Genomic DNA, 14,376 nt, shown 5'->3' with positions numbered 1-14,376 from the left:
TAATTTTAAAAGTAAAATGACAATAAAAATATCATTGATAGAGATTTTAAAAATTGGCCAATAGAAAATATTTAAAATCAGTAAAGGTTTTTAATGTCAAAGCATTCATGATTGTATTCATCCACAAATGTAGATGTCTTTGGAAAAATTACAAGTAGTGAAAGTACTAATTATTAAAATATGAGTAAATTCCCTGCCTAAATGTATTGTACAGTGTTACAAAATTCATACGTCCTCTTTAAAAATAAAGAAAAAATTGGCTATTTGGTTGAAGTAATCGAAATGGTTGAGAAGCTAGAAAGAACTGTCCCATACCTTCAGGAACAGACACATCCCATAATAATGCTCCCAAAAGCATCGGAGATAATACAAACTTCTGAAAAGTTAAGGTATTTTGACATTGTCGTAAGGATTATTTGATGGCTCACAGTAAACAAGCTGGTAAAGTTCACCGTAAACGGTACTGTATCAAATATAAATGTAAGAATGATAGGAATGTACTCCAATAGTTAGCACATATTAAGTCTCGTGGCTCCAGCTGTTTTTATTCCTCAGATGTTGCTGTCCATGGTGCTGCAATGGCCAACTCCAGATTCACATACTGAAACTGTTATACAGGTTTGATAAAAACTAAATCAACATTAATATTACATTATTATCACAATCAAGCACATTTTGTCAGATAATCACATGGCTGTAAAAAATGATAAGCCTAACCAATGGTAAATAAGCACACAAGAAATCACATTAACCCTAGAAAGTCAGTTTGTAATCCTACATAACGTTTTAATAAACGTTTAATATCATAAAACCAGATAAACCTGATAAAACCCAACTTATAACAATAAACTCGCAATGTCTTCTAGTGTTTTAAAATTTGACTTATCCTAAGACCTTATATCATTTGTTATACATTTTTTATTTAGCACATGCAGCATATTTGAGCTAAAACAGACTTGTGTATACATCATTATTGTGTAAACACCGCGTTTTGCATAATATAGTTGATAGTCCACAAACTACGCGTCAGCTGTCAATACATAGTAAAAAGCACCCCAGTGTTGTTTGAAATAGTTCAGCATTTTGCAAAATGCTTAATTTATTGTTTGTGTAAAGTTCCTTTAACTTGATTGACACATGGCGTGCAACAACCTTTACTGCCCCCCCCCCTTTTGAATCGTCATTTGAACATCCGGGTACTCGGGTGCTTGATTGACAGTTGCCATAGCAACAGCCCAGGCTGTCGCCATTTTGTCAGTTGCTTTTTTAATCTTTCAAATGTTTTCGCTTCCCGCCGGAATAATGCAGTCACGCGCTCGTAACAGTGACAGTTTTGGAAAGGCTTCACCAACCGCGTGGGACTGAAAACGACACCGGGACAAAGAGTCGGAATGTCAGGACTATATTTACTGGGCTAGTAGTCCGTGTCTCGGGCCGGTCCGCTGCGCAGGTTTGGATCGCGCGCCATTTTGTGAAAACTGACAGAAAAGCTTAACGGTTTTTGTTCACCTTTTCACATAGCGCTTTCCATGATATATGCATGGCGTTGGTGTTTTTGTGACTAATTTTGCTTTTGAAAACAATTAATTCGCGTCTCCGCCTCTACATAAGCGAATGATCTTGATTGTGCGTTTCCGAGCGCTAACGTTAGCTGGTTAGCCGCGTTCGTTAAAGTCACTGAGAAAGAGCGCTAACTAGCCGCTAGCCATCAAATCGTCACTTACAAACCATGATAAATATACAAATGAGATCTGACATGGGCAAAAACGCATCGGAAAGACGCTGTTTTACCTGTCAGTCGAAATAGGAAGGCATTTAGCCCCGTCTGGCTCAATATATTAGGGGTGTCTCATCGGAAGCAGCGTAGAGAAACTGGATCAATCGCCTCACTTTACTGTATCTGGGACTTTAAATGAAGATCACACCATCAAAGGTGAGTATTTTAGATTTGTAGAGGTCTAAGTGAATCTTCTGGCCTTTGTTGGTTTGTTTACAACCCGCTTGTTTGGTAGAAGCTACAGGCTAGCTTGATTTGGCCTAACGTTAGATGGCTAGCCGATTAATAACTTCACTCACGTTAGTTAGCGATCTTTGTTCATGCACCAGATAGCTCATCCGATCACCAGTGTCTGCTTTTACACGCCCAAGCCCGACTAGTGAGCATTTGTTAAGGTTTTAGGACAGTCTGTTCGTCGTTTAACAGGTAAATTAACCCCGTGTAGCTTCGCTAGGTCAGACTGCCAGAGTGTATGTGGGGCTTGCTCAGCCTACGATTTTATATATAACTTAACTATCCGCAGAAAGTCTGCCAGCTGGTGATTACAGAAGTGTATCATCACATCACTGTGATGGGAGTGTTTGGATGATGATGATGATGAAGCCCCATGACTAGCGTGTTGTCAGTTAGCCATCAGGCTGGTTTCCTGTCGGGGGAGGGGGGCTGACATTAGCCAGGGATGTGATGCCTAACCATAGTTATCCAGCAAACATTGCTCTGTCATGTAGTACGGGTTTAGACTTTAGCGTGACGATGGAGACGTTAAACGAGTCCGATCGAGCCCGATGAATGGCTAAGCCATCTAGAGAGAGGTAAGGTCCGCGTTACCTGTCACTGTCACTCAGTTTAACTCTGGTTAGTTTGCTCAGTGTTCAATGGTTTCTCTCAAGTTATTAATAGATAATAGGAAGGAATGGATGGTACGCTGTTTAAAATTATTTTTGTTAATCTGTGTAAGACAAGGCTTTCGTCTTCTTCAGATGGATGATGGTCTCTGACCAGGTAAATACAGGACAGGTTGTACGATTCGCCTCAGTGTCACCTGAAGGTTCAGCTTTAGGGATGCTGTATAAGTTACATAATAAAAGTACAGCTGTTACAGATGCGTTATGCACAGAGAAATGCCTCTTCAAAAATAGGGTCGTGGTTTGCTGCATCTGTTTGCCTGAGGTAAACTTTAATCTGGAAGTTCATAGGTAGATCTGTGTCAAATGCCATTTTTTTTGTCCATCACTTCCTCCCACAGCAGTCTAAAAGTGGGATTGACAGGTGTCCTAATTCAACAAGGGCTAAAGTATTTGTTCTTTCCTGTGAAGCTGTCTATTAGTTATGTGTAAAAACCTTATTACAGTCACCCTAGAAGAATAAGTCTGCTGGATATGCAGGAATGGGCCTACATGCACAAGAGGACCAGGATCTGTACTGTATCCCTTTTCTCTCCATCTTATTGCCATTGTTTTGGAGTTTCAGTGGTGCTGAAATCCTTCTGATCTCCTCTAGTATTATTTCAGGGCTTGCTTTTTTATTAGCTGTTTACAAAAGAGATTAATTGTAACTTTATGTAACCTAGGGAAACTTTAATGGGGGAAGTTTTATTTATTCAACACTTAAGTATGTTTGGTTAGCTCAAGCAAAGGTCTGTAGTAGTTGTGAACTTTGGCTTACTTGTAGGAATATGAATTCAGTGTAACCCACGTTTTAAAAAAGCAATCGGAAAATAAAGTACGAACGCATGCTTTACATGCTCAGTTTTGAAATGAGTTGTAATTTCTATAAATTGTTCCTCTTTTATTGTGATGTTTTTTTTTATTATCACAGTTTATTTGCAGCCTTTCTATTCATGCAAGGAAAGTTTGAAATGTGGGAAGATAAGTTAGTTAACACTTATTGCAAGTGAATCAAACATTTTACAGCTAATTAAGATGAAATTAAATGATACTGGAAATCATACATCCAGGTTAGCTGTTTGCATCTGTTCTTGTTTTGAAGCAGAACTGTTGTGCAGTTACTTCCGGTCTTACTTTATTGATTCCTGCGGTAATATTAGTAAATTTGTAAAATGACGGTTTAAGTTGTTCATTGTTTATCATGTCTGCATTTAGTCACTTTGACATTAGTTTGAATATTTAGCGGGTAGCAAAAAAAACAAGATTTAAATTTTTTTTTTTTTGTCTTAATCATAACTTGTGTGAAGTTTGTCTCTGTCTGCTGTACCTACTTTTTGTTCTTGTGCTCCACATCAAATAAGTGGAATAATTTCTGGGACATGTAACACATTTTAACTTTGTATTTTGAGAAGGTGTCACTGGCCATCTTAAAAGTCATAAATTACGTGGCGCTGACCCACTATTACACTATAAGTAAGGACCAGTTGTGTTACAGAGCTTTATTGTCAATTGGAAAATGTTTGATGGAAAGCCATAATTGTTCTTGTTGCATGTGCATTCAACATAAGAAGGCCATTTAATGATCACAGTCCCTTACTGTACTGTAGTCAAGGGAATTTATTGCATGTTATTGCATTAATATTTAACTGGCCTAACAATAACCAGACATGCCATGAAATAAAAGTAATTGAAAAGGATCAATTAAATGTCAAAAGCACCTGAGCATAATTTATTATTATTATTTTGTTATTACAAAGCATATATAACTAGGTCTTGTTAGTGCTATTAAAAGCAAATCTTATAATTAATTTATTGACATTATTTAAACTTGATTTCATCCCTTGACACAGGATAATCACATGTCAATAAACAGAGAAAATGATTATATTGTATTTCTTGTTATTTTTTTTTAGTTTAATCAGATTCAGAAATAAAATGTCAATCTGAGTAGTACTCATGTAAAATGAGTGACAGAATAATGAAATGCACCTCAGAGGGTTTTATTTAATGTTTATATTTGCAGGGCCTTGTTCACATATTTTGTTACCAACTTTATAATTTTTAATACAGGCCTATTAATTCATATTTATTTTTTTGAGTTATAAAAGCTGCGTATAAATCACTAAAACAGAACTCTAAATGCAGTAAGAGCATCTTCTGTGGTGCAGAATGCAATGTTTTTTGTTTGTACTGTGACATACTTCAGTTTATCTCTTGGTGAACTGCATGCAGTTCTTTACAACATGAATCATCAAGCCGATATTGAGAAATATGCCTTGGTAAAACATAAATACAATGTGCATCTCAATGATATATCACTGCACATTTTAAAAATAAAAATATAGGCAATTTAAAATGTTTATGTGGGTAAATAAATATAAAAATGTTATTTCATAGGCTTTTGTCCTGAAAATCGTTTGAGATGGTTGTGTTTGAGGCAGTAGAAGTGTTTCCATCCTCTGATATTTTGTGGATCACATGAATTCTTTGCCCTGCCTCAGTTAGGTCAGCTGAATCATTCTCCGCTCCTACACCATGAGTGGGGTCTGAGCTGCTATTTTGCTGTCAGGCTCCAATGTGGTGGATGCTTCATCTAAGTGTGCCAAAGTTCAATTTTATTTCTTGTTTATTTCTTGTTTTCTTATTGGAAAATGGGAGCAGCTCTGCCCTGGCAACAAAAGTAGGCTATTTGCATACTCTTCTGTGATTGGCTTGAACATTGATGGGCTTGCCAAATCACACTGTATCTTCTTGGTGATAGGCTATGCTAATTAGGTGCTGTTGCTGGGATTCTGAATAGTGGTGGGATTCTGTGTGGCTGTGGTGCATTGTGTTGCCTGGCAAGAGATGCTGATATATGAGCAAGCTTCTTATAATTATCGCAATTTACAGCTAAAAAAGGACCGATTTCTGACCAAAAATGTTGTACTTAAGATGAAATTTGCACTGTAGTCTTTTTTTCTTTTTATTTAGAAATTGAGAAGAGATTTTTTTTTTTTTTTTTCTGTACTTTTATATTAAATAATTGTCTTTTTTTTATTGCTATGCTTTAATTGTTATTGCCTTTATTTTTGTGGCTTTCCTTTTACAGGGATGTGTTTTGCTATATTCTGAGAAAGATTAATAACAATTAATAATTTGTACATATGTATATATTCACTTTATATCCAGTTGTGTTTAAGTTCTTGTGCTACAAGCCTATGCTTAATTTTTGTTACATAAAAATCCCAGAGATGGTTTTTCTTTCCTAAAACAGAGAAGATGTATAGTCTTAATAATCTGAAAGAGGTTTGCGGTTCAAAGGATCACATGGATAATTTTGTTCTAACACGCACTAATTTAGCTTAAATTTCCTCTAGGGGGAGAGACCTCAGCATGCAAACCCTCGTCTGTCCGGCTTGCACCCTCTCTTTCTTTCCATGCTACTGGTCTTCAGATGGCTGCTCCCATGCCTCATTCGCACCAGCAGTACAGTGACTGTCACCAGCAGAGTACAGACCAGTCTGTCACTGTACTGCCATACAGTGATCAGACACAAGCACTCACTGCCAGCCAGGTACTGGATGCTCTGCTCCTGTTTATGCACTTAGTTTTTTGCATTGTGAATAAACGTGGATGAAGCACGCTCAGTTATTGCACTTTGTGAAATGAATACTTCCAGTTACTTTTCACTTAGACTTTGGATTATTTTACCTCTTAGTCAAACGTATGTGAATTTGTAAAAAGGTCCATGTGTTTCCCCTTCTTTTATTGCAGAGGCACATGCCCCAATGCTTTCGTGACCCTACTTTAGCTCCTTTAAGGAAGCTCTCCATAGACCTGATCAAAACCTACAAACACATCAATGAGGTAAAATCTCTTGATTTTAATGCTATCCTCATATCTATATTATGTTCCTTGCCATAGTACAGCATAAAATAAAGCTGAAAAAGTTGTAGTAAAGTACAAAATTATCATACTAGATCACAAGTATCTGTACCTCTGGAAAGTCTTTTAGGAAGTTTTCACACCAAGTTATGAGCACAACAATGCAAAAGGATTTTTGAATTGAGACAAATGCTGTGAAACTTACTTGATCTCCTGTATTAGGTGTATTATGCAAAAAAGAAAAGACGGCATCAACAAGGTCAAGGTGAGGACTCCAGCCACAAGAAAGAAAGGAAAGTCTTCAATGATGGCTACGATGATGAGAACTACGACTACATTGTCAAGAATGGGGAAAAATGGATGGACCGCTATGAAATTGACTCTTTAATTGGAAAAGGGTCATTTGGCCAGGTATAATATCTAGAGTTTTCTTCAATTGTTTAAGATTTATTTTTGAAAAATTATTGTTGGCTAAATAATTATTTTGGGCTTTGAACGCAAAATCCATGGCTGTCAAAATGATGCATGGTGTAATTGCAATTTCAAAGCAGTTTTAATATCTTATAAGGAAGCAAAAGTATTGTCTTAAGTGAATGTAATTGGCACTTTTTTAGGTTGTAAAAGCTTACGACCGAGCTGAGCAAGAGTGGGTAGCTATTAAGATTATCAAGAACAAGAAGGCCTTTCTGAATCAAGCTCAAATTGAAGTACGGCTTCTCGAGCTCATGAACAAACATGACACAGAGATGAAATACTATATAGGTAAGCAGACATTCTTTGATATAATTTCAAAATCTTTGCATACAGTGCATTTCATTTTAAATATATAAATCTAAATGCATTTCTTTTCTCAGTACACTTGAAACGGCACTTCATGTTCCGGAATCATCTTTGCTTAGTATTTGAAATGTTGTCATACAACCTGTATGACTTGTTACGGAATACGAACTTCAGAGGTGTCTCTTTAAATCTGACACGGAAGTTTGCCCAGCAGTTGTGTACAGCACTACTGTTTCTCGCTACACCTGAGCTCAGCATCATCCACTGTGACCTAAAGCCAGAGAACATCCTGCTATGTAACCCCAAGAGAAGTGCCATCAAAATAGTGGACTTTGGGAGTTCCTGCCAACTGGGACAAAGGGTATTGTAAACAGACTTATTTTTTTTGAATGTGCGGAAAGTGTGGAGATTGTCACAGAATGCTTAGAGTAATTGATTACATATTCCTCCTCCTCCATCAGATATATCAGTACATCCAGAGTCGATTCTACCGCTCCCCTGAAGTGTTACTGGGAATGCCATATGACTTGGCCATAGACATGTGGTCTCTGGGATGTATTCTGGTGGAAATGCATACAGGAGAGCCTCTATTTAGTGGAGCCAATGAGGTAATGAGCTGTTGGTATTAATATTATTAATGATGATTATTATTATAATAAAATAATTTTCCCGTGTCCTTAAACACAGTGAATACAAAGTTTAATGATTGACAACTACAATGATATGTGTGAATGAATCCCCTAAATTGTTAAATGTGTGTACAGAATACAGGAGTTGGATTCTACATAACTAAAACTCAGTGTTATAGTGTAAAAAAACAAACGGTCACACTTTATTTTAAGGTCCAATTCTCGCTACTAACAAACCATTTACTACGACATTTCCCTCAAGCTGCAACTTTTCTTCTTATTTATAGCTAGTAAGATAGTTGTTTAGGTGTTGGGTAGGATTAGGGATGTAGAATATGTGCTTTTTAAATACTAGTGCTGGGCAATGAGTAATCGTATTCAAAATAAAAGTTTTTGTGTACATAATGTGTGTTTACTTGTGTGTTTATGTATATTTAAAGAAACACATACAGTATATATTTAGAAAATGTTCTTGTATGTATATACATGCATGTCTGTGTATTTATATATAAATAATACATATACACTAGGGGTGTAACGGTACGCAAAAATCACGGTTCGGTACGTACCTCGGTTTTAAAGTCACGGTTCAGTTCATTTTCGGTACAGTAAGGGTAAGAAATGCAAACATTAAACTGCAGGTTGTTTATTACTATACACTTTTTTTTTATTTTTTTTTTTACTTTTTAATAAAATATATATAAAATAAAAAAAGAATAAGAAATAAAATACTGCTGCAAAGTATTTTAGAGTTCTCTGTAGAGTTCTGTAGAGTATCTGTAGAGTTCTCAAAGTATCTTAACTCTCAAACAAATATATAATAAAATATAATGAAAAATATAAATAAATATCTATGATTACAGTGCAGCATTACCAATCCCAACCGCCGACAGACCAGGCTCTTGTCTTCATGACAACAATATCTATACTTCATGTTGAGCATAAATATAAAGCCTACTTATAAAGGACACCGTCAACAGTATTGACGGCAAAATAGATTGTTTGACAGGTGCAATATTTGAAAATCGATAATTATTAATTTATTTTTTAAATTACATTTATATCTGAATTTATGTCAACCTATAGACTTTCAAACATCAAAGTGTCATGAATTAATATGTATTTGTGTACAAAATGACATATAAACATATTTTCCTATTCTATTTTGCCTGGAAAAACTTTCAACATGATTGCGTGTCGCGTGAAAAATAGGAGTCGGTTCTATTTCTAGTGTGCACGCATTTTCCGCGTGGCTCGCGTGTCACGCAGGCAGTCTGCAAGCTAAAACCTGTTAACATGGGAGTAGAATTAAAAACGGTCACGCCATGAGACGCTTGTGCCAAACATCCAGTGTGTCGCCGACCTTATTAGAATCAGCTGCAGGGCGGGATTTGCGCTGAACGCGGAGACTTCCGCCACTTAATATGTTCGTTTGGAAACGCGAAAATGTACTTATTTTCCGCACACAAAATATAGCATTCCGTCATTCGGTACACACGTGCACTGTACCGAAAGCCCTGTACCGAAACGGTCCGGTACAAATACACGTACCGTTACACCCCTAATATACACAGTACACACACATATAATATGTACACAAAAACTGGATGCGATTTAATTGTTGCCCAGCACTAATAAAGTATTAATAAACAACATGTATATTATAAATAGGCATGCCAGTAAGCAACTAGTTAATAGTGAAAAAAGTGTTGATTGACAAACTAATTATGTAATTGAAACCCTATCAGGTGGACCAAATGAACAAAATTGTTGAAGTACTTGGGATCCCACCCAATCATATTATGGACCTAGCACCAAAAGCCAGGAAGTTCTTTGAGAAGTTGTCAGATGGGACATGGAGTATTAAGAAGACCAAAGATGGAAAAAGGGTACATGTTACTAATGACAATCTTAGTAGTGTGCGATTGTTGTTTGTTGCAATGCTTGTTAATGTTGCTAGAATGTCTTTCTGTATTTCTGTGAGCAGTACAAACCTCCGGCCTCTCGAAAGCTCCATGTCATATTGGGAGTTGAATGTGGTGGACCAGGCGGTCGACGGTCTGGAGAATCCGGCCACGCAGTTGCTGACTACTTGAAGTTCAAGGACCTCATTCTCAGAATGCTGGACTACGACCCCAAGACGAGAATTCAGCCCTACTATGCCCTCCAGCACAGTTTCTTCAAGAAGACGACGGATGAGGGAACCAATACGAGCAGTAGTGTGTCAACAAGTCCTGCACTTGAGCAGTCACAGTCATCAGGGACCACTTCTAGTACATCCTCAAGCTCAGGTTCTACTATGATTTCATCTGTTCTGGTCTCTAAGCTCTTGGTTGTAACTGACTTGATAGTAGAGTGTTTCTCGATAAAGCTTAACGCAGTTCATTTCCTCTGCTTCAGGAGGATCGTCTGGAACAAGCACCAGTGGCAGAGCAAGATCTGATCCAACTCACCACCATCGGCACAGCGGCGGGCATTTCAGCACAGCCATGCCAGCCATAGACTGTGACAACCTTTGCCCACAGGTGAGCCCACCTGGTTGATCTGGTCAAGAAAAGCAATTCAAAGTTTGGCCTTCATGACTGAACAATGTTTTTCCTTGTTTGTGCAGGCGAGACAGCCTTATCATCCACCAGTAGTATGGCCTGGAATAGTAGGACCAGAACCTGTCACTGTAGAGACTCATCCAGTCCAGGAAACCACTTTTCATGTGCCTCCCCAGCACCCCAAGGCATTGCACCCCCATCACCACCATCATCACCATGGACAGGTCATAGCAACGCGACCACGGCCGCGACTCTACAAATCGCCCACCAACAGCGCCTCCACCCAGGATTCCATGGAGGTGGTGCACGGTCATCTGTCCATGACATCCCTGTCTTCCTCGGCATCCTCTTCCTCCACATCTTCCTCTTCCACAGGAAACCAAGGCAACCAGGCTTACCAGCTCCGCCAGCTTCCTGCCAACACCCTGGACTTTAGCCAAAATGGAAGTTTGAGTATGAGTATGGGTTTGGGTGCCTTCTCAAATCCTCGCCAAGAGACTGGTATGGCTGGACATCCCACGTACCCCGTTGCCACAAACACAGGAACTGGTCACTTTATAGCAGAGGGACACCTGGGCATGAGACAAGGCATCGATAGGGAAGATTCTCCGATGACTGGAGTCTGTGTTCAGCAGAGCTCGATGGCCAGCTCGTGACTTTAGCTGAAATGGGTTTGTTTTTCTGTGTGAATCTTGTTTTTGTTTTTTTTTGTTTTTTGTTCCGTTTCCCCAACCCCCCTTTTATGGTGGTGTTTTCATTTCCTCCTGTTTTTTTCAAAAGGTGCATAGAGAATAAAAGCTGCTCACTTCTGAGGGGAGATATCACTGAACCGCTACAAATTGAAGAGTATTTAAAAAAGTATATATGTATTTCCATCATTTTTACATTGTCGACTTCTAGATAAGTTTAATGATACTGCAAATACCCATAGTGAATCTGAGACACCCATCTGACGATTCACTCACCTGCATACAGTACTTATTTACCATCTGTTACACCGGAAACTAGGAGATTTGTTTTTATTTGTCCCTTTTTCCTTCAATACAGTGAGCATTTCAGAGCTGTGAGCTGTCGTACAGCTTTTTATATGTAAAGCAATGCAAAACATTTGTTTAGTTCAAACAAGTGAAACATTGGACATTATAATTTGGCTGGTCGTTCTTTCATTTACCCTTTAATCGAAACTTCTCTAAAGAGCTGTGTGTTTAAACCTGTAGCGTGTCAAGGAAGCAGTACTTGCAGTGATATTTCGTGTTGTCGGTATCGTGTAACTCTTGGAGAGGGGGCACATAGCTGTGGAGCGGTGGTGAACGCTGGCCTAGCGGCGAGGAGGAGCTGGGGGTAGACAGGCAGGTGCAGTACTCTTCAGGCCTGGAGTCCTCCAGACAGGACGGCTTCGACTACATACAGCAGCTGAGGAGCGATGAGGGGGGACAGATCCGGATCCAGGTGGATCTGAGGCTGTCGTCGAGAACCCTTTGGCCTTATGACTTTTGGACCTTGAATGAAAAGGAACTGGACTTTATCATTAAATAGAGATGATGGCTGTCCTCTATTTTTTAACATTTAAAGAGTCCGTAATTGGTTAGGGAAGGTGAATGAGAATGGTTATACAGAGGCCTTTATTTAGCAAAGATTCTCATTTAAGGGACTCCAAATTGCAGGGTCTTGCTCAAACGTCCCTAACATGACTTCCTAAAATAGCCGAAGTGGGATTTCACATAGAAGGTATTCATTCCCATTGATTGGCTTTCTTTCTTTTATTTTCTTCTTTATTTCCCGTCAAGCATGTAGTTCCCATTGAAAAATAACTGCATAAATTTGCCTCTTTGTGTTGAACACAGAAGATATGTAATGAGATTTATGTGACTGCCTTTTTTCTCCTCTTGAATTATGCTGTGAATTTTACACATACTACTTTTTCTTCTTTATTGACCGTCTTTCTTTCATTTGATATACCAAAGCAGTTGTTTTTTATAGCACTAGGTGTCTGTAAGAAATAATGTAGCAGTTCACCACTTCAACCCAAGGTTCATCTAAATCCATTTTAGTCTGTATCCTCGTATCTCAAACTGGAACTTTTGCTGAACTTCATGTTTTAATGGTAACGAAAACTGAAATTGGTTTAATATATGGATAAACCTCCCTGATTTGTTACCTTTTTCATTTGTTTCATCCGGTCAAAGGGAGGGAAGGGACACTGACAGTTACTCTGCAGGCTACAGAGTATCTGAGAGATCACAAATTATTCTGAGGAGAGAAAAGTGTTTTGTTTTTTATTTACCTGGTCTATCAGTCAGTGATGCTGCCTTTTATACCTAATTTGATGAACATGCTAATTTCTACCTTTTTAAATCTAAGTGGCTACTTAAATGTATTTATTCAGGCAGTCTTCTGTAGCTACTATGACCTCTGAGTCTGAGTTTGTTATCAAGTGATTGGTTGGATGTTTGCCTCAGATGTGCTATTCAAAGGGAAACTAGAGGTGACGCGCTGCCACACAGACACTGGGCACATGCATGTCGGTCTGGAGAGGATAAGTGTTTATAGTCACTATTCAGTCACGTTAAGCATAGCTGTGCTTACTCCCCCCACCACCACCTAGCTTCTCACTTTAGGTCTCGTTATCTTCGAAGGAACCCTGTTTGCTGCTTCTCTCGATCTAGCTGTTCTTCACAGACAGTGGGACACTATCCTGCCAGAAAGTGTGTGGTGTTCACATATGAAGATTTTCCTTTCGCAAAGACATCTCTTTGAGCCAGTATCATGTTTGGCATAACTACAGATCTCACAACGGCTAGTGGTAATCGGGAAAAAAAGGTTTACCTGAATGTTAGCTTGATTTCAAATTGTTTATATATATATATATATATATATATATATATATATATAACATTCGAGTGCAGTTTGCTGACGTTGACAAACATTCCAAAAATTCCCAATCTAAAAATTACAGAAACTTTTAAAGAGTGCACCTGTTTCAGCTGTCACTAAATGAGACCTGATTTAGTGCAGTTTTCATGAAATGCAGCCCCTTTTTAATAGTTGAAATAGAATTTATGTATATATTTATATTTTTTTAAATAAAGGAAGTATAGAACTCACCACATTGCTCCTGCTGGTATGTCAATTACATTGCCATGTGTTTGCTTACCTGTTTATTTTATTATTATTTTTTAAATCCTTCTTGTTTCACTTGGTCATTGTACCAAATTGGTTTTAGTAAGAGGCATTTGCCATCACCAGGACAACATTAAAGGTAGGGCTTATAACTTGTACCGAAAGAATCTTTTCACAGGGTATGACGCATGTATGTCCACACTTTTTCTAATGCTCATGGTTTGCTAGGTCTGTTGCTAACTTGCTACCCCTTTCTCTTAAATGCATTATAGGTAAATGTCACTGATACACAAGATCATGGCTTTTAATTCAACATTCTTCTGCCTTTTGGATTGATTTTTATGTTTCTTTTCAGATTTTCTTGACCCTTTTCATGCAACATGCACTATATAATTGAACAGCATGGGGAAAGGATAAGTGTCCACAGATTGTAAGATCGTCAAGACTTTGCTGTGTATATGAAAATGCCCTTTGTATTATAATCAAACAGTCTTATGTATGATATATAAAAAATAACTTAATTGAAGCGTTCTTGGCTTTTTTTCTTCTTTTATTCCCTGGCTTGTTGCTTTAACACTACATCGGTCAAATTTAGAGGACTGTCTGTAACCAGTAACGTTAGTTCTTACAAGAACTTTACAAACGTGTTAAATGAGGCTTTTTATAGATGATCGAATAATGCATATAAATGAATAAAGGTTCCCTTAAGTAAGTAAAATTAGATCATAATAATTAAACACTGTATAACAGTTTATAAGGCGGTATTTCCG

At 37.9% G+C, this 14,376-nt stretch overlaps 1 protein-coding gene across 2 annotated transcripts; it reads left to right on the top strand.

Annotated features, from left to right (window-relative positions):
* Positions 1 to 1,215: 1,215 nt before the first annotated feature.
* Positions 1,216 to 14,132, top strand: dyrk1ab (dual-specificity tyrosine-(Y)-phosphorylation regulated kinase 1A, b). Of its 2 annotated transcripts, none has more exons than XM_052575626.1 (11): positions 1,216 to 1,933; positions 6,024 to 6,220; positions 6,421 to 6,513; positions 6,754 to 6,942; positions 7,146 to 7,293; positions 7,386 to 7,672; positions 7,773 to 7,919; positions 9,689 to 9,829; positions 9,928 to 10,231; positions 10,341 to 10,465; positions 10,552 to 14,132. In XM_052575626.1, the coding sequence occupies exons 2-11, from the start codon at positions 6,101 to 6,103 to the stop codon at positions 11,140 to 11,142; spliced, it is 2,145 nt and encodes a 714-aa protein (XP_052431586.1). In that variant the 5' UTR covers positions 1,216 to 1,933; positions 6,024 to 6,100; the 3' UTR covers positions 11,143 to 14,132. The 2 variants fall into 2 exon arrangements, with proteins under 2 accessions (XP_052431586.1, XP_052431587.1); XM_052575627.1 differs by lacking the exon at positions 1,216 to 1,933 and adding an exon at positions 1,992 to 2,589.
* Positions 14,133 to 14,376: the final 244 nt, after the last annotated feature.

This window comes from Carassius gibelio, chromosome B15 (genome assembly GCF_023724105.1).
Source record: "Carassius gibelio isolate Cgi1373 ecotype wild population from Czech Republic chromosome B15, carGib1.2-hapl.c, whole genome shotgun sequence".
Classification (NCBI taxonomy): domain Eukaryota; kingdom Metazoa; phylum Chordata; class Actinopteri; order Cypriniformes; family Cyprinidae; genus Carassius; species Carassius gibelio.
The sequence above is the reverse complement of the archived record's forward strand: the minus strand, read 5'-3'. Positions and strand labels throughout refer to the sequence as shown.

What these genes read in the sequence shown, in the direction of transcription:
- dyrk1ab (XM_052575626.1), top strand. Translation starts at nt 6,101, where the DNA reads ATGGCTGCTCCCATGCCTCATTCGCACCAGCAGTACAGTGACTGTCAC. An exon ending in AAGCACTCACTGCCAGCCAG is followed by an intron (nt 6,221 to 6,420) that starts GTACTGGATGCT and finishes CTTTTATTGCAG; the next exon opens with AGGCACATGCCCCAATGCTT. An exon ending in CCTACAAACACATCAATGAG is followed by an intron (nt 6,514 to 6,753) that starts GTAAAATCTCTT and finishes CTCCTGTATTAG; the next exon opens with GTGTATTATGCAAAAAAGAA.